Source organism: Aricia agestis, chromosome 20 (assembly GCF_905147365.1).
Source record: "Aricia agestis chromosome 20, ilAriAges1.1, whole genome shotgun sequence".
Lineage (NCBI taxonomy): Eukaryota > Metazoa > Arthropoda > Insecta > Lepidoptera > Lycaenidae > Aricia > Aricia agestis.
Window position 1 is genome coordinate 2,002,898 of NC_056425.1, and position 26,809 is coordinate 2,029,706.

The 26,809-nt window shown below is 36.2% G+C and overlaps 2 protein-coding genes across 5 annotated transcripts; one reads left to right on the forward strand and one right to left on the reverse strand.

The window, feature by feature from the left end:
• Positions 1-220: 220 nt before the first annotated feature.
• Positions 221-25,745, reverse strand: LOC121737174 (NF-kappa-B essential modulator-like). Of its 3 annotated transcripts, XM_042128767.1 has the most exons (15): positions 25,741-25,745; positions 17,117-17,329; positions 14,922-15,164; positions 13,107-13,307; positions 12,041-12,151; positions 11,320-11,415; positions 10,497-10,622; positions 8,528-8,629; positions 6,850-6,977; positions 6,475-6,624; positions 5,077-5,167; positions 4,093-4,232; positions 3,209-3,320; positions 2,675-2,863; positions 1,538-2,029 (listed from the first exon to the last, which is right to left on the reverse strand). In XM_042128767.1, the coding sequence occupies exons 2-15, from the start codon at positions 17,309-17,311 to the stop codon at positions 1,889-1,891; spliced, it is 2,025 nt and encodes a 674-aa protein (XP_041984701.1). In that variant the 5' UTR covers positions 17,312-17,329; positions 25,741-25,745; the 3' UTR covers positions 1,538-1,888. The 3 variants fall into 3 exon arrangements, with proteins under 3 accessions (XP_041984702.1, XP_041984701.1, XP_041984700.1); XM_042128768.1 differs by lacking the exons at positions 1,538-2,029; positions 25,741-25,745 and adding an exon at positions 221-569 and having other exon boundaries at positions 17,117-17,370; XM_042128766.1 differs by lacking the exon at positions 25,741-25,745 and having other exon boundaries at positions 17,117-17,370.
• On the forward strand, positions 21,221-25,879 carry LOC121737175 (ceramide-1-phosphate transfer protein). Of its 2 annotated transcripts, XM_042128770.1 has the most exons (5): positions 21,221-21,402; positions 21,474-21,685; positions 22,230-22,405; positions 24,817-24,961; positions 25,019-25,879. In XM_042128770.1, the coding sequence occupies exons 1-4, from the start codon at positions 21,284-21,286 to the stop codon at positions 24,943-24,945; spliced, it is 636 nt and encodes a 211-aa protein (XP_041984704.1). In that variant the 5' UTR covers positions 21,221-21,283; the 3' UTR covers positions 24,946-24,961; positions 25,019-25,879. The 2 variants fall into 2 exon arrangements, with proteins under 2 accessions (XP_041984704.1, XP_041984703.1); XM_042128769.1 differs by having other exon boundaries at positions 24,817-25,879.
• The last annotated feature ends 930 nt before the right edge of the window (positions 25,880-26,809 follow it).

The window sequence follows — 26,809 nt, forward strand, 5'->3', positions numbered from 1 at the left end:
CCTTGTTCTTTGCTAGGAAAATTAATATGAAAAATAAAAATAAGAGGAAAGATAGTTCCAGCATGGAAGAAGAATGGATAGAATCTGGAGACAATGTGGATAATATTTCTGATGCATGTAGTTACTAGGATGAAGTAAATGAAATCTTTTAAAAAACGGCAAATAAAGACCTAAATAATAGGAAAAATGTAAAATGTAATGTAATGTTCTATGTCAACTATTAGTTCATAATTCATATTGGTGTCTACTATTAGTGATGTTCGTTTTTGTGATGTCATCCATATTTAGGTCTTATGACTAAGTTTACAAAAAGACCAATAATATATTTTTTTTTTGATTTATCAGAAAATAATTATAATAGTTTTATTTTGTAAGAGTTACAGAAGATATAGAAGAAGTTATCAAACTTTTATTTTCATAAATTTACATTTTATTACACTTTTTTTTTATAGTGTCTACCATTCGTGCTTTTACCTTACTTAAAAGTCGTCCAAGCAGTATCCAAAGTGTTCCTCCATTTTAGAGTAGTCGTTGCTTCGAAAAACGAAACACTTGGGGCAGGTGAAGGCCTGTTGAAGATAAAATATGTATTACAATGCTGCTAAATTCGGAGCTGGTACAATGTACTATCAGAGAAGTGGATTCACAGGCAGATAGCGGACCTACGTATTTTGGTCGCGTTTTTTTTTTAATGAAATAAGGGGGCAAACGAGCAAACGGGTCACCTGATGGAAAGCAACTTCCATCGCCCATGGACGGTCACTCGCAGCATCAGAAGAGCTGCAGGTGCGTTGCCGGCCTTTTAAGAGGGAATAGGGTAATAGGGTGGGGATGGGAACGGAAGGGAATAGGGGAGGGTAGGGAACGGAATAGGGTAGGGGATTGGGCCTCCGGTAAACTCACTCACTCGGCGAAACACAGCGCAAGCGCTGTTTCACGCCGGTTTTCTGTGAGAACGTGGTATTTCTCCGGTCGAGCCGGCCCATTCGTGCCGAAGCATGGCTCTCCCACATATATGTGTCGCGGTTGTCAAAAAACAATATTCTCTCGTTAGTATTATAGAAAATCAACCAAACAAAAACCAAACAAATTTGAGGTCATACAGTTAGACAAGCTAGAGCGGTCGCGATTACTTTTTTACTTATTACAGTTATGAGACACTTAAAAAGTTAGTCAACGGATAAAAATAATCAGAAAAATAGGTCAAAGAAAAAAAATAACTATATGATTTTGTTAACGTATTTTTAGGCGATTCTAAAAACCATGCAACACAACAACTAAAATAAATAATCAAAGGTACCTCTTAAAAAAGATTTTCTTATTGGACCATGTCTTATGTATAAAATAATAATTAAACATGAAAAACGTAAAAATTTAATTTATAAAATTAAAAAACAAATGCAAGTTATAATTGAAATTCGGCCTAGTAAATAAATTATCTACTTATATTATCATCTTAAAAATTCAATACTTTCAAATAGGACGAGTTTTTATGTTCAGTTGTAGATATTTTAATAATGTTCATAGACAATAGAAATATTTAACAATAGAAGAAATAACCATTGCTTTTAGAATAGAAAGAGACAGTATGTAAAACTCTATATCTGTCTCTTTCTTCAGTACATTTCTGTAATCTAGCCAAGACAAGAAATCGCTGGGTTTGGCTTAGGTTTAACCGTTAAATTTTAATAGTACGCCCTTTATATTGCAAACCCAAGTGTAATAAATCTTTTACGTATTGCTGTGCAAGGTTATCGGTAATATTTCTACCTGTGCCTATGCACGCATACATAAAAACTACGCAACCGATTTTAATAAAATTTTTGGCAGAGCACAGGGCAGAACATAAGCTACTTTTCATCGCGGATAAATGCACGGTCTTCTGTTGTTACATAAGACAAGTATCGACGTGTTGCTGCAACAGTATGAGCGTTTTAAAAGGCTGGTCGCACACCGGGCAGTCGTAACGCAGCGGCGGCGGAGTCCCCTCGTGCATCGTATTCTCTTCCACTTTCTTTTTTTTGCGAACCTTACACCATAAACGAACAATTTTAGTCGACGATAAAAAGATATCGCAATGACTTAAATGTATTGAGTTCCTTGGAGTTACCAAGGAACTCAATACATCTTCTGTCAAAATCTTTATTCAATTAATTCAACAAGAGTCAAGACCCATACGGTCACCGCCCACCGGTGACCGAGACACAATAGAATTTCTATTGTGTCTCGTTTTCCACGATCGACGGGTTAAAGCTAAATAAGTGAATAATCATTAAAGGTGATCACTGATCGCATATATTTTATCAGCACGCTCGCACCGTACGCATTTTTCAATTCGTTGCATGAAATGATGCGAAACCTCGCACATTCGTCCGCACTCCGCACGCACGTGCGTTCGACGGTGTACGGTGCTGACAAGTGTGCGATCAGCTTAAATGTCTCTGAGTGCGACAGTAGCTCGTACTGCGGGGCTAAAATGGTCGCTTTGAAGAATCATGATATGAATCACAATATGATTAATTTTTCTAAAATCGCAAAATGCAACTCTGCTTGCAATTCATTTCTGTATTTTTGTACTGATTTGACATTTGTCATTCATTTGCTAAATTGATTGAGAGGAATTGCTAAATGTGACCATTTTAGCCCCGCTGTTATGTATATTAAGAATACTTACGGCATTATCACTCGAATTGCCAGCCGGTCTGGCAGCGGTGGCAGTCGGCCTGGCAGTGGCAGTGGCACTGGCAACACCTCTGGCAGCAGTGCCGACAGTGCTGGTAGGTCGGTTGACGGCACCAGACAGTCGTGTCACGGGGGTTTTGGTGACAGTGGTGGTCGCTGCTTTCTTCTGTGCTTCCGCAAGCTGTGAAAGTTCAGATAATATTAAGCTGTTGCATAGTTTCTATCGCGGGCTTTGTGCGCGGTGACCTAACGTGTGGCTCAGTTGGTGGCGCGTCGGTAGCGCAAGCCGGGGGTCGCGGATTCGAATTCCGCCGAGGGAACAAAAAGTTTTCAAGGTTCCTGGGTCTTGGATGTGTATTAAATATATGTATGATATAATAAAAAACTTAAATATTGTATGTATAATATATAAAAGTATGAAATATATTTCCGTTGTCTGGTAACCGTAACACAAGTCCTTCAGGTACTTAGCACGGGGCCAGACTGACGTAGTGTGAAGCGTCCATAGTTTGTTTACACTACTAACCTGCGTGGTGAGCTCTATGATCTTCTTCTGCGCGGTCCGCAGGTCCGTCTGGAGAGAGTCCTTCTGGCTCGCCATCTTCTCCCGACTCTCTCTCTCCGCCTCGAAGTCGGCCCTGAAGAGAGAATAATTTTTGGTAAGACAATGTCCAGCAGAAGATTCTGATTAGATCACCTCTTGGCAAGCATTAATTTTTAAAAATTAAACGATTCGACAGCTTTAAATTATTATTATTTTAAATAAGGGGGCAAACGAGCAAACGGGTCGCCTGATGGAAAACAACTACCGTCGCCCATGGAGACTGGCAACATCAGAAGAGCTGCAGGTGCGTTGCCGGCCTCTTAAGAGGGAATACGCTCTTTTCTTGAAGGTTTCCGAGTTTTACAGTGCGCAGCAGAAAGTTACGCGAGTCACGCACGGTGGAAGACTGCAGCTGAAATTACTGGAAACATGTAAATTATATTGCCTGTTCAATCCATTAAAGTCCAGGAACACTTACAATTTACTAGACTGGAATAAGGCATTATTTTCTAATAGTGGGAGTGTTGCGCATATTAGGGCACTAATTACGCCGTCTCCTACGTTATTTGTAGGTTTTGTTTGCGCTGATTTTCTATCAACAATCTCGAGCTGTCAAACGTAACCAAAATTGGTTTTCATCTGTGTGAAAAATATGTGTACGTATACACTTACACAAGCATGATTGAACATGAATTCTATGAGAATAAATTGTCAACGTGCGGCACGTGCCGACTGGACGTCAAAAAAAGAGTGCTGCTGTCATGTATCACTAATTACGCCGTCTCCTACGTTATTTGTAGGTTTTGTTTGCGCTGATTTTCTAATTCATTTTCGGCGAGCGATCTTAAAGTAGTGCTTGGACTCACTTGTACAGGTCGAGCTGGGCCTGCAGCAGCTGCGCCTCGTCCTTGTGCTCGGTGAGCTGCGCCACCTGCGCCTGCAGCAGCGTCACCTCCTGCGCGCGCGCCAGCAGCGCCGATGTCAGCTGATCCACGCTGGCCGGCTTCTGGAAATGGAGAAGGTATAAAAAATAAAAATAAATACACGTGCGTCTATATAAATACAAATGCACACACACAACACGCAGAATATCTTGACCATAAAGCTAATATACCTAGCGGAATAGAGCAACAATCTCGAGCTGTCAAACGTAACCAAAATTGGTTTTCATCTGTGTGAAAAATATGTGTACGTATACACTTACACAAGCATGATTGAACATGAATTCTATGAGAATAAATTGTCAACGTGCGGCACGTGCCGACTGGACGTCAAAAAAAGAGTGCTGCTGTCATGTATCACACGTCTCTTTTTACCACGCAACTATATATATATCTCTCTTGCTTGATAGTGACATCTCTCTTGCTCAGGCCTTTGTTTCTCTATTCCGCTAGGCATATTAACTTTATGATCTTGACCAACCTGAGTATGAAATCTCTATGTTGGTTTTCATTCTCGGGTTGTCAAGATATTGTGCAACATTTACTGACAAACACCTGTCACATAGGGGTTTTTAGCGGTTTAAGTGTGAAGGTACAGACCAATGAGTTTCTAAAATACTAGAGTAGCAATGTCTTACAAAAGATTGTCAGAAATGCGTAACCACTTTTTTGTTCAAAAGACAATGTCAAGTCATATATTCGTTATGTCATTATGTATGTGAGATATGCCTGCAGGCATCTTCGAAGTGGCAACGCGTTGCTACCGTAAACTTCCAATCTAGTTACGTTAGTAACATATAATATCATTGGTACAGACAGACAAGAAGACAGATGACAGAATCAGATAAACAGACATAATACTCGTATGTACTTTATCATTTACAATATTAGTACAGATTAATCACTTACAGGTTCGCTATTCGTAACTTTCTTCTTCAGCAGTTCGTTGTAGTCCTTGAATATTCCCTCGAATATTGACAGCGTCCCGCGAATGTTAGAGCTAGAATACATAAAATACAGCTATAATAAACAATAAACGGCATAAAACATAGAGCAAATTACTCTAATTCGAAAAATTGTGAAATCCATGCCTGGTTAAATATGTTAAGTTAAATAAGAAACAAATCATTTATACTTCTTCTGTCTTCATTTGGCTATGGCTGTTGACATTTAATGCACAAATTGCAAAGCTGATTGTGCCTGTAATTTTTTAACCGACTTCAAAAAAAGGAGGTTATCGATTCGACGCTTATGTATGTAATATTTCTAGAACTACCCAGTTTTTGAATATGTTAGTCTAGACAGGCCTGTCCCACTCGCGCCTTTAGGTATCGAACTGTAAGTACCCCTTTAAAGGGGCAGATCACAAGGGACTCACAAGCGAGCAGTGACGCGCGCACAAGATTTTTTCGTCGCATATATCTACGTACTGATTTAACCGCTGTGACAGAATCATTATTAATCTGATAAATATGAACAATTGAAAAAAGTCAAAGAAATATTTCAATTAAGTAATTTAAGACTTTAAAATACAAAAAAAAGATTTAAAAAAATACACAAATATAGCAAATAAACCAATTTTTTACAAACAATCCGCATACTACACATAAATAAACACAAGTTACTATGTTTAAGTTGTAAAAAATTCCTGACCAGCTCCTACACTATTATCGAATATAAAACTATTATAAAATATGCGTTGGGTTACTAAAATTTGATTGTTACTATAAAAAAGTTTGCTATTAGTAGCTATAGTAATTAAAAGAAGATTATTTTATTTTCTAAAAGGTGACAATCTTGATTTCGTCAGAAAGGGTACCTCTTACGCGATAGAAAGAGAGCGCACATGTAGGCAAATATAATTGTAGGCACCTAGCACTGCCCGGTCGGAATTTGAACTTTATAGTATCGCAGCAAGAGTTGTTATTTTTTTAAACGGGTTTCACGAGTTGGACTTCTGCTGGTACTACTAATATATATTCTGTGATCTAGATCAGTGTCTGAACAAATGTGCCAAATTTCAAAAGTGTATGTATGTATGTTTTTATGTTTGTGTTTGCATATCTCCGGAACTACAAATCCAATTTGAGTAATTCTTTTTTTGTTGTACTAGGTATTGTTCGACTTAGGGAATACTGCAAAATCGCTCCAGTAGTTTTCGAGATAACGTAATTTTAATTCTCAATCACATACAACTTTGAAGTCAATTTTATCTTTTTAAAATAATATAATATAAATATATAATTACTATTATTATTCTGCAGGCCAAAACTACATACTGAAGTAATAAACTTAGCTGCGACTTACATAAAGCTAGCTGTGGAACTGTGTTGCTTATCCAACGTCGACTTTATATTGTTGAGGGATTCCTTAACACGATCAGCTATGGCCGTGTCCATTTTCACTTCTTGTACAATGGAAATAGTCGCCAGGGTCTGCACAAAGCCGTCTGTTAATCTGAAAAGAAATAAAACAGTTGAAGCGCAAGAACCGTTTATTTTAACGGGATGAAAAGCGTCACATGTGTGTGATAAAAAATGCCCTTTTTCGGGACTCAAAGTATACCAAATTTCAGAAAAATTGGCGGTTTAGGCGTGAAGAGGTAACAGACAGACAGACACAATTTCACATTAATTATTATATTAATATGAATATGGAAGTATGGACAATCTTATAGCTTACCCATTAACAAGGCCGTTGAGATAATCTGCCAGATGTTTAAGGGTTCTGTCATAGAGTTTCACGTTGGACATGTAAGATGGGTCCGGTGTGCTCTCCGAACCCATAGATATCTGGACTGGCTGAAATACCTACAGACAAACATATATTAAGATTATTTTTTTTATGAAATAAGGGGGCAAACGAGCAAACGGGTCACCTGATGGAAAGCAACTTCCGTCGCCCATGGACACTCGCAGCATCAGTAGAGCTACAAGTGCGTTGCCGGCCTTTTAAGAGGGAATAGGGTAATAGGGGAGGGTAGGAAAGGGAATAGGGTAGGGGATTGGGCCTCCGGTAAACTCACTCACTCGGCGAAACACAGCGCAAGCGCTGTTTCACGCCGGTTTTCTGTGAGAACGTGGTAGTTCTCCGGTCGAGCCGGCCCATTCGTGCCGAAGCATGGCTCTCCCACGTATAGTTAATTCTGATACACTAAACGCTAATTATACAACATGACTGGTGAGACATGTTCAATACTGCAAGGAGAGTACTCTGTACTTGATTATAATAGGCTACTTGCCCAAAAATTATAAAAGAAATAAATAAGATATTAGAAATAATTTGTAATGTTGAAAACTTTTGGAGAAAAGTTTTGGCCATTACATTTCCCATCTACAATAAATGGAGATAATATATAAAACTGATGTTTTATTTGAATCATTCAAGAAAATATATTTTACAAATCTTTCTAGGCTTATTCTTATTATTTATGTACAAATAAACTTACATATTATAACGAGCGCGATAAATAAAATATGTATATTAAATTACGAGTCTGATGACGTTACATAGAAATCGGAAGTACCGCAAAAGCGTTTTCGTCAGTACAAATCCTATTTTCATAAAATCATATTTTGAAATCGACTTTATTTATCAATGATAAGCTTTTATATGATGATAAGGGTGAAATACGGTTTCCTAGGCCAAGTTCTACTATAAATATGCATTTGTTCAATGAAATTGAATATAGGTCAAGTAGCCTATTATGTAATAAAATTGGGTACTTAATTTTTGTCCGACTTGCCCTTTAAATAAATGAATCATGGACACTAAGTAAATTACGCGGCTAGGCAATTAGGCATACTATGCGGCCGGCGCGGCGGCGTGCGCCATCAAAGAAACACGGCGCTGCTGCTACCCTTCCCGCGCGCGGTGTCCATGCGTTAGGTAAATAATTATTTAACTTTGAGCCACCATTTACTCAGTGATCAATTGATATTATTTTTCTATATTTTTTTTATCTAATATAATAGCCAAATATCACGTCCTCGAGTATTGAACATGTCTCACCAGTCACGCAGTACAACAATAACAGCAGGATAGCTGCTTTACATGTACAGGGGGATATGTGCCCCTTCTCAGTTCTCAACTAACATTATATTCATTTGAATTTTCTGTTTTGAAAAAAAATCATTTGACAGAAATGTTTTTTTTTTAAAGTTAGCTGTCAAGACTGTGTGAAAACTTGTCCATTATTATTTTGTAAAAAGTTGCAAAAATGTAAATCTTTTGATTTGAGAATTTCATAAAATTGTCAAATTTATAAGAATATGTATAGTTAAATAGAACCCTAGTCGTTGCGACTTGGGTTCTGGTTATATTTGCCAGAACAAATCTATCCCACGGTAACCGTACGTACCGTGGTCTGGACATTCTTGAGCTTGCTCCGTAACTCCTGTACATGCTCATTGTAGACTCGCACCGCGTCCGACACACTCGACTTGTGACGACTGAACTCCAGCTGAAAAAATATTCATAAAATTATTTACATTGCTCTCGGGTTAGGCGTCCCCCACATTAAGCTGCTTATCCATTTGAGGCAGACTCAGGGCGAGGCAGCCGCTCGACCCGAGGCTGAACGAGTGGAGAAGCTGCCTCAACCTGAGGCACGCCGCGCCATGAGGCAAATTCGTTGCCGCGGACCGAGCCATATTTTGTCGGTTTTTAGGGCGCGCTCAAAGAAGCCGTCACTCCGAGCCGTGCACTTGGTGGAGACGGGCGCGCGCGGGGTGTCACCGCAGTCTTGCTCACTGGTTTCGGATCAAGGTGATTGATCCGTAACGTGCCTCGAGCCTCGGAGTGAGCAGCCTCGGTTTGTTTCAAGTCGAGGCTGCTCGGCCTGAGTCTGCCTCAAATGGATATGCAGCTTTAGGCATGTGCATTCCTCAGGCGTGTGAGAGAGAACGCGCACGCCTAATGTGGAGTCAGCCTTATGTTGCTGTCTTTATCTGATACTTTGGAAAACTTGACTTCTTGACTTGACTGGAATGATGAATCTGATACTTTGGAAGACAAAGCAAACATCAATAACGTTAAGCCTATTTGTATTAATTAATTCAATATTTTTGTATGTATATTATGAAGTATCTTATATTCTGAAAACTTTGATTTTTTACGACAAAAAGGCGTCAATGATCTTTCCGCCCATTTTTTATCTGCTTTGTTAAATTTTAGCCCATAACACTTTTGGATTTTTGTGAATCTTGTATATAAAATTCTCGTGTCACAATGTTAGGCCGCGTACTCCTCCGAAACGGCTTTACTGATTTTAACCATAGATAACGTCCCAAGTATTATTTATTGTACAAAAATGTTCAGTGATATTCAAAACAGCATTGACTTTCCTACGATTTTATTATATATAGATGTTCCGCGCGGCTTTGCTTGCGTAATTTAGGAATTTCACGCGACCGTACATTTTTCTGCAAAAAAATAGCCTATGTCCCTTAACGTGGTCTATTCTTCATGTTTGCCAAATAACATAAAAATTGCAATGCAATAAAATAAGCAATTTCATATAATTTCCCCCGTTTTTTCCACATTTTCCTCTATTTCTTCGCTCCTATTAGTCGTAGAATAATAAAGTATAGCACATGGCCTTCCCCGATAAATAAGCTAACACTAAAAGATTTTTTTAAATCGAAATAGTAGTTCCTGAGATTAGCGCGTTCAAATAAGCCCTTTCATATAATTTCCCCCGTTTTTTCCACATTTTCCACTATTTCTTCGTTCTTATTAGTCTTAGCGTGATAAAATATAGCCTATAGCCTTCCTCGATCAATGGGCTATCTAACACTGAAAGAATTTTTCAAATCGAACCAGTAGTTCCTGAGATTAGCGCGTTCAAATAAGCCCTTTCAAATAATTTCCCCCCGTTTTTTCCACATTTTCCTCTATTTCTTCGTTTCTATTAGTCTTAGCGTGATAAAATATAGCCTATAGCCTTCCTCGATAAATGGGCTATCTAGCACTGAAATAATTTTTCAAATCGGACCAGTAGTTCCTGACATTAGCGCGTTCAAACAAACAAACAAACTAACTAACTAACAAACTCTGTAGAATTATAATATTAGTATAGATGAGTGCATTTATTGAATAAATAATAGTAAATTATTACAACTCGAGACTGACGGCGACCATTGTTTGTGCGACGGGATAGCGATGGACGTTACCATGGTGACATACTTATTTCTTATTTAGTCACTTCAATAAAATAATACGGGCGAAATGCTTTATATGGCAAAGAAACGTTTGCCGGGACAGCTAGTATTATATAGATAACTTTGCTTTGCGTCATAATTTTAGATAAATGGTAAAATCTTAGTTACCTTGACATTTTCCAGATCTAATATCCTCATCTGAGCGTTCCTCAGCTCGGCCTGTAGTGCCGCCACTTTGCCCTGGAGTTCTTGTATCTGTCTGTCGCGCTCTTGTATCTCTTTTGGCAGGACAGACTGAAACATATTGGGTTTGGTTTCTAAATTCGTTAAATAACAACATTTATTTAGAATACATAAATATTATTGATGTAGAGCCTGATGGCGGGTGGAAAGTATTGATAATTCATCCGTTTTTAAAACCACGAAGCTATGGTTCAAGAGTCTAGAGTCTAGACTCTAGAGCAGCCATCCCCAACCCGCGGCCCGGGACTTTATCTGTGGCCCGCCTGTTGTTAAATCATTTTGAAATTTACGCCCACCGGCAAAATAATGTAGTCGTAATATTTTTTTCACTTTTAAATCGTTAATTTTGAAGAACGTTATTTTTTCACCCAAAACAATTTTTGTTGCGGCCCGCGACACCAAGACCAAAACATGTTTGTGGCCCGTATGAAAAAAAGGTTGGGGACCACTTCTCTAGAGTCTAAACCATAACTCTTTTGAAAAAAAAATGAACAGCAAATAAAAATTCAAAACTAAGGATATTTTAAATGGCAAAAATCGAATTTAGTTTCCGATTCCTCTGTATGCACAACTATTACTAAGGGTGTCTGTCTATCTATTAACTCTCAAACGCTCAAACCGCTGAACCAATATTAATTAAATTTTATATTTAGTACATTGACGTCCCGGAAAGGACATCTGAGGATACTTTTTATCCCGGTAAAATTACGGTGCAACGGAGTATAATAATATGTTCAAAAGTATTTACCGAGTTCTGTTTAATCTTCTTCTGCAGGTCGTCAATGATGAACTGCAACTTGATCACCTCTTGCGTGTGTTGGTTGTCCGTACTGTGACATTTCAGCTGAAACAAAAAAAAGATGCTATATGAATAATTATTAGTCAATAATTTTAATCAAAGTTGGTATAAGGTATAAACACATACGTTTCGAACGTCTAAACTATGGTGCCTCTTAATACCACCGGTTCGGGAACTTACCCGGCGAGAAGAACCGGCGTAAGAAACTTACAATAATAAGTTAAAAGAGCTGATATTTTTGCGTAGTGGCGGTGCCCAACTTTTTATTTTCTCCAAAAATAGGAGAAGAATGCGCTTGGAGGTTTTATGTCTCATTGGTGGCTGAGAAGTGAGTGGGTGTATGCAACATAAACATTGGGCAGTCTACCAGTTCAGTCAAGTGGCAAGTTGTTATTGATCAATCACGTGATCTCAAAACAATATTGTGTTGTGTGATGTTTAAATAACTTTATAGTGTGTGACCATATAAAGTTCTGAATTCTGATATTTCAGTGGCATCATACAACACCTTGACACTATTATGAAACAGCAGATTTTTTATAGATTTTGTTCCTGGCACTCGTGGTGGTGGTTACTTCGCCCAGAAGACACTGCATAAATCATTCACAAATCACAACGTATGCAAAAACATAATTTCTTTGCAAAGTATTTAAATCGAATTAATATTTACCTCGAGATCGTTTAGTTTTCCCTTCAATTCATCTCTCTCTTTAGATGTGGCGTCTACAATATTCTCCAATGACTCCTTCTGCCAGGTCAACTTTTCATTCTCAACAATTAGCTGAAAATTGTATGGATGCGTTTATCAATTGTTGGGCTGTCTCATATTTTATAACATACGGTGACAGATTAACCCTTAGCCCGGGCACGCACTTGCGGCCAAGCCGCGGCGGCCATCGAGATAGATACCTTCGTATGAAACCGCCATAGACGACGCGCAACTGGCCGCAACGCGACCTGCGGCCACATCATACTTTCGATGGCCGCCGCGGCCTGGCCGCTAGTGCGCGCCCGCGGGCTTAATCAAATTAAGCAATTGCCTCCCTAGGCAATTGCTTAATTTGATTAAGCCAGGGCATCACGTCTGAGGGGGTACCAGAAGAAGGACAAAAAACATCCGTCCGTAGGGCATCACATCTCACTCTCAGGTCACCAAAAACCACACCAAAAAGAGTTTCTTGGAAAAATCAAAAAACGAATGTTTTTAGGTGGTAAAAGTTTAAAGACCGATTCTAGTTGACATGATAATTAGGCATGGATTGCTTAGGGCATCAAGTAGTATTTTTCCGTCACTGATAACATACAGCCAATTTATTGAAAATAGTATCGTGTTTTTACTCATTTGGGTTCATCTGCATATTACGTTACAGCATACCAATTACCAAAATATGTGACAATACATGGCTTTCGAGAGCTGATCGCGATGCGGTGCGTTCGACGCGTACACACCGTACGCGTCGAACGCACCGCATAGTGAACAAAATGCGGTGCGGACAAATGTGCGAGGTTTCACATCATTTCACACAACTAATTCTAAAATGCAGCGCGTTCGCTGGTAACCTAAACAAAGCCTAAGGGGGGAACAGGTTTAAAAAAATCAAAATTTTTGGACGTAAAATGCAGATGGCCCCATTCCTATGAAACAATTTTCAAAGCCATTATTTAAATGTGAAATACCTCATATAATATTATAAATAAGAAAAATCAAAATATGAAATATACATTCAAAAACGAACCTGTCTCCTCTGCTTCTCAACTAGCTCCAACTGAGCTGTCAATTTGTAGATTGTATCGTCCTCCGGAGATGTGACAAACTCCACAGCAGACGACGGCCCGGCTTTATTCTCCCCCGTCTCCTTGTTGAGTGACTGATCCAACTTCTCGGGCTCAGTCAGTTTGGATAGATCTAGCTTCATTTGCTTATTTTCTTTCCGTAGCTGTTAAAATGTAAGCTCTAATTTAAAATATAATCTAATTCATATTAAAATATCTTTGTTCTCTTTGGAATTAATTTTGAATTGAATGAATTCAACAAAGTTTACATTACTATTAACTCTTAATTAGGCGCATCAAAAAAGTCACACAAGTAGTCGCATGGGGTCTCCACTGACCCCAAATAAAAAATTAAAATTAAGTTGAAGAAATTAATAAAACAAAGAATTAATTATGCGAACTGTTAGAGAGCTTTATGATAATTAATCTTAATAATCAAAAACTTTCATTTGCCTCTATACAACTAAAAAAACCATCAATTACTGCTCTGTCTCAAAATCTCATAAATATCACTATGGTTGATATCGAGATTTAAAAAATCTATTATTCATTTTGATGGTCAGTTTTTTTTTTCAGCACCGGAGGAAGTAGGTCCTAACTCCTAAGATAATACTGACAAACATATTTTCCTCATTTGTGTGATTTGTTACGCACTTGTGGTCATCACCCACTCATCATCATCATCATCACCATCCAGTGGTCAGGGATTATTTTAGGCATCTCTGGGCTCTAAAATCTTGTCTACCGATTCATGTCTGTTACAAATCGGTGCATAGTTTTGAAGTTCGGAGGCTATAGGCACGCAAAATCTCTTTTATCTTCAGAAACCTTCCAACCGCTAGCGTATTTCACTGTCTTGATCTTTACTGACATTTTTCATAGCAATTATATAAAAAAATGTTGTCAATAGAATGATATACTCATATATTTATAAATCATCCTAAATTATATCAAAAATAATTTAACAATTAAACATAATATTACAAAAATGAAAACTTGTCTTATGACAAAAGAAGTCACGTAAGTGGTCGCACGGGGTCAGCGCTCAAGAGGGTAGCGACACATGCACCATCGCTAGCTAACCGGCGACCACTTATTAGGATACCTCAATAGGAGTTATTAAACTACCAAAAGCGTTGTTGCATTCCTGGAACTCTAGGACATTTTTTTTTCGGTTTGAAAGTGATCTGACCCCATGCGACCAATTTAGGGTTAAATTTCTCCATTTCAGAGTTATTAGATGATATTTATATTAGTAGTATTGTAACCCCACATACTACTTTTAATATCAAAATACAGTAAAAATACAGTGCATTTTGATTTCTATCAATGATAAAATAATCTACAAGATTCTTAGTTTAATGATGACATCATACAAATACATTATGAAATCATCCATAGTTCAAAATATGTTGAAAAATATTTAAATAGACACAAAAAACTGAATAGTAATTTATTTCAATACAATTTTTTTGTGTCGCATATTCGGATGTCAACTACTTCCAAGTACAAAATTAAAATCTTCACTTTTTTTAAGCAGACAATCTAAAACATATTATATAAAATTCTCGTGTCACAGTGTTTGTGCGCAAACTCCTCTAAAACGGCTCAAAAGATTTTAATGAAATTTTGTAAGTACATTTTTTACGCCTGAGAATAGGTTTTTATCTGCTTTTTATATTGATACTAGAAATATTTATATGGCAAAACAATGTTTGCCGGGTCAGCTAATACTTTATATAATATCCAAAACTTATAACAAGTTAACAATTTCTCACCCTCTCAACCAGTTCTCTGGTCTCGTCAAACTTTTCTCTGTGCAGTTTGTGTGTCTTCAACATGTCCTCTTGACAGGACGCTATCAACATAAACTGCTCTTTCATGCTATCATTATTCTGTTTTAACGTCTCCTTGAGTACAACATTCTCGTCGAGTAGCTCCCCGAACCTCTTCTGCAACTCTTCGGTACTTCTGTCGTCAGTTATCAAGGTACTGGCCACCATGAGGCTAGCTGGAGAAGGCTGAAAATGATTTTGAGATAATACATTTTTTTTATTTATTTATTTACTTCGGGCAACATAGGCCCATATTACATATATAAACTTAAAACATACATTCTATTTTTATTATTAATACCTATAAACTTCGTTAATGTTGATGTAGCTCATGGTCTCTAATAAAAATGTTTTTAGCTATTGTAGGTCTGACGTCCTTATCTGACATATACTAGACAAAGATAAACATGTTTGGTTATTTTTATTACTGAGGGGGTGTATGTTTAGTATTAATTTTGCCTACACATGATAATATGGATAAGTGACTCATTACTAAAGTACACACACATGTATAGCCACATGTAGTGTTGGTAAAAATAGCATTAGCAATAATAATTAATTGTTAAATCCCTATTAGCAATAATAAAATAAATCGTATTTGCTAAAAAATACGATTGCTAATATTATCGTGCGCAGCAACAGTCTGCGATCATGATAAAAATCACGTGCGCGCTGTTTCGCACCACGGTGCTAACTGTTAATGAATTGGTATTTTTCACTCGATGCCACAGAATATATATTCGATGCGAAATAATACACGACGCGAGCGGTGCGATGCGAACCGATAATTCACGATGCCGCGTTTTTAGCAAATAGCAAAGCAATAATACTTAGCATGCTGTGACATCAAAATTAGCATGTTAATGAAATTAATAGAAAATAGCATTAATTTCCATTACTAGCCACATGTATAGCGGCCCTAAAGAGCAGCTATACATGTGGCCTGCTGGGACTTTATCAGTGGCCTGCGTGAAGTTATCAATATGACAATTTTAATAAATTCATGCCTACCACCAAAATAGTGCAAAGTTGTGAAAGTTGTAAAATTATCTAAACGTTGAAATCACTAATTTTGAAGCATATTCTTTTTTAACCCTTAAAATTATTGGTTGCGGCCCACAACACCAAGACCAAAACGTGTTTGTGGCCTGTATTGAAAAAAGGTTGAGTACCACTGCTTTAGAGACTGCAGTATCTTGTATAAGTTGTATTGTGTTACTTATTTGTGTTGTACCACCTACTGACAGAAGCAAATCTATAAAAGCTCAGCAAGTCTAAAAGGAAACATGATCCTATGAAACTATCTACTACTATCTACTTTCAGATACACATTTAAAAAAAATATATACAGTCAAAATCTGTTATAACAACATCGAAGGGACTACTCATATTTAGTGGTAAAGACCGATAGTTGTAACAACCAGTGACAGGTATTAATAGGAAAAATAATATGTATATATTCATGTAGAAAACCATGCGATTTTTCTTCGATATTGATTTGTTTTCTTTTTGTTTGCGACATGTTACAATTTTCACAGTTAACTCAACAATATGTTTTGGTGCATCTAACATCTTGTGTAAAGATAAGTAACAAGCTGACTTAAGAGATATGACAAAGCGGGCCTTGAGGCTACAGCATGCATGTGCTTTGTTTCTAAGAATTACAAAAGACCCTAAACTTTTTTGCTTTTACGATAATAGCCATTTACCATTAAACTGTGCCATATGTGGATACTGTTACCTATTCAAATTGTTTACAATACAGCTAAGCCGGTCATTGAACAGATATAATTCTCAGAAAACATTAACCAAATGTGGTCGCTTAATGCGGTATGTCGCAGTAAACAAACAATGTCGTAAAAACCAATGTTTTTGATAAAGCGGTCATATAGCATTCAGCCAGGACCTTTGATTTTGGTCAATTCAACCGGTATGTTGTTCTAACTGTTCTAACGGTTTTGACTGTATATAAACAGACAAACATATAACCTCCTCCATTTGGAAGTAAGTTAAAAATCAAGAGATATTTCATAATTTATATTTTTAGTTTGAAATACTGCACAGTTTGACTGCGCAGTGTTCTGAAAGCATTTCTGAAGCATCAAACTTTGTGCTGTTTTTTTTAATAAAGTACTTACACTTTCTCCAAGGTGAAACTGCGCTTTAAATGCGCGACTAGAATCCTCAGGCAAATTTTTCATAGCATCTTCAATTTGTGATTTTTGCATGGCATCGCCATTTACCGAGGTCCCACTGCATTTTACTGTTCCATTCGGCGATGTCCCAAGAATTAATATGAATGAATCATCGTCGTTTTCTTGATTTGAAGTCATTTTGTTTTGATGGTAATTCTTTGACACTTATTATTGAAATTCTCTGCGTATTAATAAATGATAAAATGCATAAAGCACAATGCTGAATGCACACCCGATAAATTGCAAATGTTTACCGAAATTGACGGAAAATGGAAATAATCACAGATTACTAGTATATATTTGTAGAGAAATAATTTTATAGTATTATTAGTAACGAGCATAGACAAACTGACATGTGTCACAAGTCATATCTCAAAAATGGTCTCTACAGTCATGGTCTCTACCTTAGATTAAACATTAGCAAGCTATAATGTATACTCTATGGTCTCTACCAAATCAAAATACAGGTCCTGGAAGTTAGGTAGCCCCCCAAGATTTTTTTTTGTAATTTTTTTATTTTTATACTTGTATATCGTTTGTTCGTCGTTTGTTCGTGATTGTTCGTTATAAATAATCGTTTGTTCCTCACTTGTTTGTGTAATAAAAATTAAGTAAAATTTTTATTTTTAAATAACTTTTATTACATAAACAAGCGACGAACAACCGATTATTTAATAACGAACAATCACGAACAAACGACGAACAAACATTAATGAATATTTATAACTCAATATTAACATAAATTTATTAAAATTTAAAACGGGGGGCTAAGTTAAGAAGAAATTTTTAATTAAGTTCTATTACACAAACAAGTGACGAACAAACGATTATTTATAACGAACAATCACGAACAAACGATATACGAGTATAAAAATCAAAAAATTACAAAAAAAAAAATCTTGGGGTGCTAACTTCCAGGACCTTCAAAATACTGTGGCCGGTCCGCCATTTTATGTTCCGGTTCTCCGAGGTACATAAACTGTCAAAGTGTCGTATTATAGGGATGTCGAAATTGAAAGAAAATATCGATATATCGATACATCGATATTTGAAAAAATATCAATATCGGTCTCGATATATCGCGAAAAAAATATCGATATATCGGTCAAATTTTTGGACCAATTTGCTTTTTTTAAAATTAATTTATAGTCCGTCAAAAAAGTGAAGAAATTTAAAAAAATTGTCCTTGGATCGGTACGTTTATATTTTTAACCCCCGACAAAAAAGAGGGGTGTTATAATTTTGACGTGTCTGTCTGTCGGTCTGTCGGTCTGTCTGTCTGTCTGTCTGTCTGTCTGTCTGTGGCATCGTAGCATCCAAACGGGTGGACCGATTTTGATCTAGTTTTTTTTTTGTTTGAATGCTGACTTAATTGAGAGTGTTCTTAGCTATAGTTCATCATCATCAGCCTGCTCCGTGCTGAAAAATCGCAGTTCATCTGGTTCGTGAAGGGCCGATTAGCAACTTGCAGTCGTTTGGTGGGCTTTATTGCATTCTAGGTCGTGACATTCATGAATATTTACACATTAATGGAAAGTTGACCTGGTGCTGCAGCATCACCTGGTAATCAATAGGATACCCAACTCCTCACCAACTTAGAGCAATGGTTTCGTGTTTGGGCTCATTTTAATTGCGACAACTAGATAAGTAGATAACCAATAAAAATAAATGTTTGCATGCTGCTGCTGCAGCATCACCTGGGTTCTATAGGAGCCGAGCTCCATATGAACCCAAAGTGGAGGTTTTATGCTTGGACTCATATTGACGGGTGACGGCCTCATCCAAAAGGACATTCTTAGATGGTATTCATTGGGATATAATATGATCCTGTTGATAGAAATTATTTTGCACTATAACCAACACAAGTTTAAAAAGCATGAAATAAAATTAAATTAAGAAATTTAAAAGAACCCCCGCCAAACAACTTTAAATAGTAATGAAATAATATATTTTACTGACTTAAAGTTTAAATAATTCCTAAGTGTAAAGTGATATTTTAGTCCATATTTGTTGTCAAGGTGTGTCGGGGGACCGCTAATGTAGATGTTTGATTTCACAAAACATTATAGTATCGAGACAATCAGTGACATGGCGATACAAAATGCAAAAGACACTGTTGGCGGTCTCCCGACACACCGTGACAACAATTATGGACTAAAATACCACTTTACACTTAGGAATTATTTAAACTTTCAGTCAGTAAAATATATTATTTCATTACTTTTTAAAGTTGTTTGGCGGGGGTTTTTTTTAATTTCTTAATTTAATTACTAAAATTTTTGTTATTTTATCGATGGCTTGACTTCGCATGTGCTAATTTAGTTAATAATTAGACAATAAATAAGATTTGTGATAGAATAGAATATAGCATGGCTTGATTTAAATACTTAAAACAAAATAAATTAAATATTTAAGGGAGCCCCAAAATAAACGTGATTTTTTTGCTATTTTTTGCTTGATATCAATAGTGGCAAAAGGTAGGCACTTGAAATGTTCACAAAATACTCAGTTGTATACATACTTTAATAATAATAATAATTGATGGTAAAATTAAAATAAACTGTAAACCCTTCGTGCGCGAGTACAACCGTATTTGTCCAATTTTTTGGTAATTTTTGCCCGATATCAATAATGGCAACTTAAATAATAATTAATTAACCTAAAATAAATTAAATAGTTTTATTAAAATTAAGGAGGCTCCTATATAAAAAAAACATATTATAATACATAGAGACAAAATAGGCAAAAATGTTTTTTTATATAATAATATTAAAAAAATCATTTTTGATATCAATATAATATTATACAGGGTGTAACAAAAATAAGTGATAATACTTTAGGGTGTGTACGTGTTCCTTGTAGAGAGTTCACTGTGAAAGTAGCAGCACTGAAAGACCAAATTTTTTTTCACTTTTGTATGGGGAAACTCGTGACGCTCGGGCCCTTGCCCATACAAAAGTGAAAAAAAAATTTCGTCTTTCAGCGCTGCTACTTTCACAGTGAACTCTCTACAAGGAACACGTACTCACCCTAAGAAATTATCACTTATTTTTGTTACACACTCTATAATATAACAGGACGCTCACTTATAACATCTTAGTTTATCGATATCCTCGACAAATATCAACCGAGTGTCCCAACTCCCATCACTATAGACCGCCATGTTTAGTTCTTGGCAATATGGCGCCGGCCACACTTTTTTGTAGTTATGTCACTTCCATCTGTTTCTTTATTCATTGACTCTTCCTTATTCCTTGAGTTGGACAAAATACAGATAAAAAAATATCCACCTTTGGAAGTCGGTTAAAAATAGCAATGAATAAGGAAACATATTAAGTCAATGAAAAGTAGGCGCTTACACATTGAGATACTATTAGTAAATAGGAGAGAGCCTTATGTCGGTGTATAAGCGTCAAAAGCATGTAATGTTATGTTCTACTTAGTAGGACATAACAAAGGAGCCGGTCTGCATATTTCATTTAATAAAAGTGTTAATAAAGGTTTTTAGTGAACATTTTATGATAGATATTGTTGAGTTTTGTGATTCCGCTAAATAATAAACCATAAGAATGGCCAAAGAATGCCTCAGAAACGTTGATTTAACAATACGTAAGTTTCGAACAACGTTTTTTGGGCTTTTCAATCGGTATTTTTGTGAGCTAAAAAGATAATTTATAAGTTTATTAATCCCTTATTCGTGCTATATAAGGCATTAGTGCTAAAAATGTCACATCAATTAATAATTTGGCTATAAAAATTGCATAGGTTTTTACGTGTGTTTACGGATTCCCATCACTTGAACTATAGTTAATCGATATCATGAACTATTGACTTTATTTCCTGTATCTTAATGTGCTTTCTAAATAGTTGACAAATAGAAATATTCCAGAAAATAAACGCAAACTACTTGTATGAAAATAAGCACAAAATGGCCACGCGATGACGGGCTAAGACTACATCTTTAATATAATACTTTATCTATGGTACCTATGTTGAGTGTTGACATCAGCTGTTTTGATATGTCAAACGTCAATTCAAGTCAAAATTTCTGAGCTAGCTTTGGGGCTTTTGGTTTCTTCTTTATTTAATTTTTAAGTATTAACTTACAAAATGTCTAACGAGGACACTCTAGATTTAATTTACGTGAACGAGTGCTTTAAAAAAAGTCTGAAAGACGACGACGATGTGATTATAGAGGATTATATCGACGGTTACAACGAACTCGTAAAGTATGTTTTGTCTTCAATACATTTCTTTGTGCCATATGGTGTTTGCTAATTTATTTAATTATTTTGTTTAGGTTTCTCAATTTAATAGGGTCAGTTTTCTCGTTTGTGAGCAGCGATGTCAAAAGTAAAATAAAAGTAATGGAGAAATTAAGATCGGAAGAGGACTCTATTTATTACGAGTCCTACAAGAAAATGATGAAGTATGAGAAAGAAAGCAATTTATATGAGAAGAAGGGGTTTGTGTCGGGCTCGAGGACTATGCTGCGACTTCATAGGGGCCTAGGTACTAGCTAAAGTTACTCACTTTTCGTCACTTAACTTCTAGCACTGCAGAAGTAATAATAATTATGTAGACCCCCACTGATCCGACAAGCATTTAGCAAGCTAGTGTCCAATTATCGAATTTGTCTAACTATAAAGTCCTGCCTTAGATTTTCGTTAAACTAAAGTTTTTAAAAATAACTACAAATCATTTTACTAATGGTATCATAAGTACGTATTTTCTTAAATTTCTGGATACTTGGCGCCTTTACATACAATCAAGATCATAATGTATATTTTAAGATATAGTTCTGCCCTCCAATTTTTTAAAATTTAGATTTTTTTCCCAAAGAAGACTGTAGTACCTATCTTATGTCTTTTCCCAGGATTTAAAATATCACTATACCAAATTTCATCCAAGACTGTTCTTTAGCTTAATCCTTCGATCATGGAAAAACCAGACACAATAGCTTATCTATTGTTATTGCGGCCACATGTGGAAGCTTGGGAGTTGAAGCATTAAGGAGTAAGAGACAGACATTTAAATAAGTACTTGTTAATTTCAGATTTTATACGGCTATTTCTAAAACGTCTAAGTGAAGAGAATGAAAACTTGGACACTTGTGCAACTTGCCAAAACTCATACAATGAGACATTAGCAGAGTTTCATCCCTGGTACATAAAGAAAGCAGCAATATTGGCTATGTATGCACTTCCCTCTAAACAAGATTTAATGAAAAAGGTAAGAGTTTTGTAAAGTACATTTTTGCTTTTTTGAACACTGAGAAAAAGTCTCCAAGGTTAGTAATGAAAGAATTTGGCTTCTGAAGTATCATCAAAAATAATTTAAAAAAATACTTTAAAAGTATTTAATGGGGTGTAGATGATATAAAAATATTTCCTTATTGAGACTAAATTATAATATAGCGAAAAGGTCATAATTATTTATGTAGCAAAGTATTTGCATATCATTATCAATACATATCTAATCAACAACTTATCAAATACTGACAATTTGATAATTCAATAATAAACATTAAATTTTAATGGCCTGATATAAATTAATATAATTCCCCTTTTGATAAGCTTCCTTTGTGATATTAATATTTTTATAAAACTAGGATAGCATAATATTATTATGTTAGGTTAGGGGTCATCCATAAATTACGCGAGGTTAGTAGGGACTAGGGAGGTGTCAAGCCAAATCTTACTTGTTGTTAAGAGAAAATTATGTATCATATTTTAAAAGCTGTTTAAAATTTAACATTTAGGTTTAAAAATTTTGAAAAAAAAGCTTAAGTATTGAGTAGTAATGTTTACTATTTAAAAATTACTATGAGACAAATGTGATGGGATTGGGAGAGGCGTTTGATGGATGGAGAAAGGGGGCCGTCAAAAATCATCAAAATCGCCTTACGTTATTTATGGACGCTCCTTTACGCTATTACGCTTTACGTTAGTAAAGTAGGTAGTACCTGTATTGTTTTTCCTAGTACCTACTAGGTACTAGGAAAAACAATACAGGGTCGGTTTTATTGAGAAAAACTACAGATCGTGTCAGACTGATCACAACCATTGTCTAACACTATACTAGCGCTAAATACGTGGTGAATGAAAAATAATTGATAACATTGAAATCAATAATCATAACGAGTTGTCAAGGTCAAACATATTGCGGGTAATTTTTGCAAGGCGATCGATAATTATAATTGTTTTGTTGTTAAATACCATGGACGATGGCACACCGCACATGTTGTTAGCTGCACTCAGTAATGTTTAATGACTACAATTACTGTACAGTGTAAACTTTACTTAAATTAAATATAAGTAATCATTAAATCTTTCGACTAAAACCGATGAACTTAGGGCGCGTTCAGACTTGCGCGTTTTCCGCGCGTCGCGTGTTTTACCAAACACTATGAAAGTTGAGGTGGTATGTTAAATTACACTAGCAATTTGACCGAGCTTTGCTCGGTATTCGATAAAACACGAATAAAATTACATTTTCTAAAAATGATTCCTAGCTAGATCGAGTTATCGCTCCCGAAACCCCCTATATGCTTATTAAATTTCATGGAAATCGTTGGAGCCGATTCCGAGATTCGAATTATATATAAATACAAGAATTGCTCGTTTAAGAGGATACACCAGGGGCGAGAGAAATTGAAAATAGGTATTTGAAACTGTATTGCTGTCTCACCAATCTCAAGTCTCCCACCGCAGAGCGCGATAGAGACAACACGACAAAAGTTCTAATAAACGAACAGAAAATCTTCGATTCGTTGTCCGCTGATTCCTTCTCCAAAACTTAACCGATTTAAGTAATTTTTTTTTATTTCGTTAAGAATTAAAGCAAGGCTTGAGCTGTGTTCCTATGTTTTATTTTTTTTGTATATTTTAGCCAGTTTTGTTTTCTGGGTGTTTGAACACAGAGGAAAATCTGGCCATTTTTTTGGGTTTTTGGACGTTCTTATCTTTTTTAATAATAAAATTATGAAAAAAAAAGAAAACATAGGGACATGCTAATAGTGGCCATAGATATATTCAGGAAAAAAATCATAACTCTACCGGCATTATCCAGGGAGGAAACAGGGGACAACGTTTGTATGGAAAAACGGCGGTGTGGAATCCTCTTAAAGATATAAGATAAAGCTTATTTTCATACATTTCCACAAACTGCGTACGCGAAGAAAACGTGCGCGTCTGAACCTGCCCTTGTGGCTTTATTCCTTGTGTGGTTGTACCTAATATCCACATGCGCCAGTCCAGGTTAAATTTAAAACTTAAATTTTAAACGTTATTTCTTTCGTTCCTCGTATTTATGAAAGAAAACTCATGATAATTTAAGTTTTGACTATAATTAAGAATATGATTTTTTTTGCACTTTTCCCCCGCGTTCCACCTGACGACCAAACGCTAACGCTCACGACCGTGGATTTTCCCGTTCCACTTGTATGTGAGCGTCAATGTTACAAACTCAAGTGGAACGGATTATGGAGCGTTTAGAGCGTTATGAGAAAAGTTGCTAGGTGGAACGGCGGAAGGGGCATTTTAGCGGTTTGATCATTTTGATCGGCAAGTGGAACGCCCCCTTGATGTACGGTAACACGTATGCAACTGAGTGCATTCATGATGATGATGGTTTCATTCCAGATATTCGGCTCAGAGGACAAGCTATCAGAAGCCCTAGCGATACTGCCGCAGACTCTACAGTCATGTGACGAGGTATACCAGAGAGTTCAGCAGTTATACACAGACTTTGACTTCCACGGCCTACCATAGACAAAGGCTTAGTAAAGTAGCCCATTCGATATCCTGCATAAGCCGGTGAACTGCCGTGAATGGGCCCTATAAGAAGATTTGAGAAAGGTTTTTTCTTTCGAAAGAAGAGAAAAATATAGTTGTAGACTCGCAGCTGACTCGCCCAATTTTTGCCACATTGATGGGCCTTTAAAAATAATCGGAAAAACAAAAAAGCGTAAAAATTAACACAAATTATAAGACAATAATTAAAACTCTAGGGCTTAGTTGGCGATGAATTCACAACTTTGTATTTTACTTTAGATCAAGAACTTTTATTCTCTCAACAATATTTTTGTCTTTCTTCGAAAGAAATAAACGTTTCTCATATCGTTCATACCCAGAGAAAAACTATCTTCAAAATTTTATGCCAAATCATTTAAGTTGGCACTTGGCAGCAAAAGACATAACCAAAAAACTTTATAATCTGTAATTGTTTTAAATAATGGATCAGCTCAATTTACCCATGGCTCAATATAAAGATCCGTTCCAACTTAAGCTATCTGCACCAAGCTAATATATTATTCTCTTCCCATTAGATATTTTAGGACGCTGAAAATGGAACTTAGGGCCTAATGAAATATAGTTAAAGATAGAACATGTATGTATTCGATTTTCAAATATTTTGATGTTCGATTTTTTTTCTGCTGTGAAGTTTTCTGAAAATATATTCTCAAGCTATGAACAAACATATAAAAGCACATTTAAATTGTACCACCTATAATATGTATGAGAGAGTAAGACCACAGCTCAAAATGTACCAGCTCAGATATTAACATAGCATTTTGTAGTTTTATAAAAACTTGTATGAATTTTAAAATAAGCTTATGAATGTCTTGTATGAAGGATAAAATGCAGGGTTACATAAAGGGCGACTAACCCAAAAATCAAACATCGTCCTTTTCTCTTCACACTCACGCCCGTCTTTCCATAGTGTCTAAACACACTAGGCCGAAGTTACGCGGCGGAAATTCCGCATGATTACGCCCGCATTGTCAATACATTATACGGACGGAACGCGACGGAATAGTGTGTAATCGGTAATTTAAAATACACTGCGGGCGTTATCATGCGGAATTTCCGCCGCGTAACTTCGGTCTAGTGTGTTTAGACACATAGACGCACCGCAAGTTGCAGTCAGGACCGACCGCTCAAGAACTGCTCGAGCGGTCCGTGTATTGCGGATATTAATTTAGTATGAAAACTGCAGATCGCTGTGCGGCGACCGCGTTTTGCTGTCGGTGTCGACTGCAAAATGCGGTCCGTCTATGGCCGGCCTTAGGGTTTAAAGTATTTTCTAGAAAGTTTCATGAGATATCTTCATTATGATTGAGTCATAAATACAAGTTTAGTTTTTATTATGTTGTAAAGAAAGTTAAGGGGCCGGGTGCCATTGAAATTCTCATACATACGTCATACCAAAATCATTTTCTCATACGAAAATATTTAACATGTTTGAGTTATTTTTCAGCTTAAAATAGTAATTACCTAGGTTCCTGTACAAAAATTTACTGGTGATAATAAATGATTTTGGTATTAGGTATGTATGAGAATTTCGATGGCACCCGGCTTCTTAAGTATTTAAAATTATGTAAAACAATTATTCAAAGCACAGTGTAGTTTTAAGTTTAAACATTGCCATTAGATTAAAGTTACTTAATTAGAATTGTGTTAGGATTATAATGTTACTACGGTATGACTGACGGCAAGAAGGGTGATTTCATTGTTTCTTTCACACATAAAAATGAGAACTTTACGTTCATGCACGCAGTGACGGATTAGCCCTTAATCAAATTAAGCAATTGCCTAGGGCATCACGTCTGAGGGGGCACCAGAAGAGTAAAGG

Excerpts from the sequence above, each read along its gene's own strand:
- LOC121737174 (XM_042128767.1), bottom strand. The coding sequence starts at position 17,311 with ATGACTTCAAATCAAGAAAACGACGATGATTCATTCATATTAATTCTT. Across the intron at positions 6,625-6,849 it reads CTCAACGGCCTTGTTAATGG|ATTAACAGACGGCTTTGTGC; the intron begins GTAAGCTATAAG and ends ATTTCTTTTCAG. Across the intron at positions 4,233-5,076 it reads AAGTTACGAATAGCGAACCT|AAGCCGGCCAGCGTGGATCA; the intron begins GTAAGTGATTAA and ends CTCCATTTCCAG.
- LOC121737175 (XM_042128769.1), top strand. The coding sequence starts at position 21,284 with ATGTCTAACGAGGACACTCTAGATTTAATTTACGTGAACGAGTGCTTT. Across the intron at positions 21,403-21,473 it reads GGTTACAACGAACTCGTAAA|GTTTCTCAATTTAATAGGGT; the intron begins GTATGTTTTGTC and ends TATTTTGTTTAG. Across the intron at positions 22,406-24,816 it reads AACAAGATTTAATGAAAAAG|ATATTCGGCTCAGAGGACAA; the intron begins GTAAGAGTTTTG and ends GTTTCATTCCAG.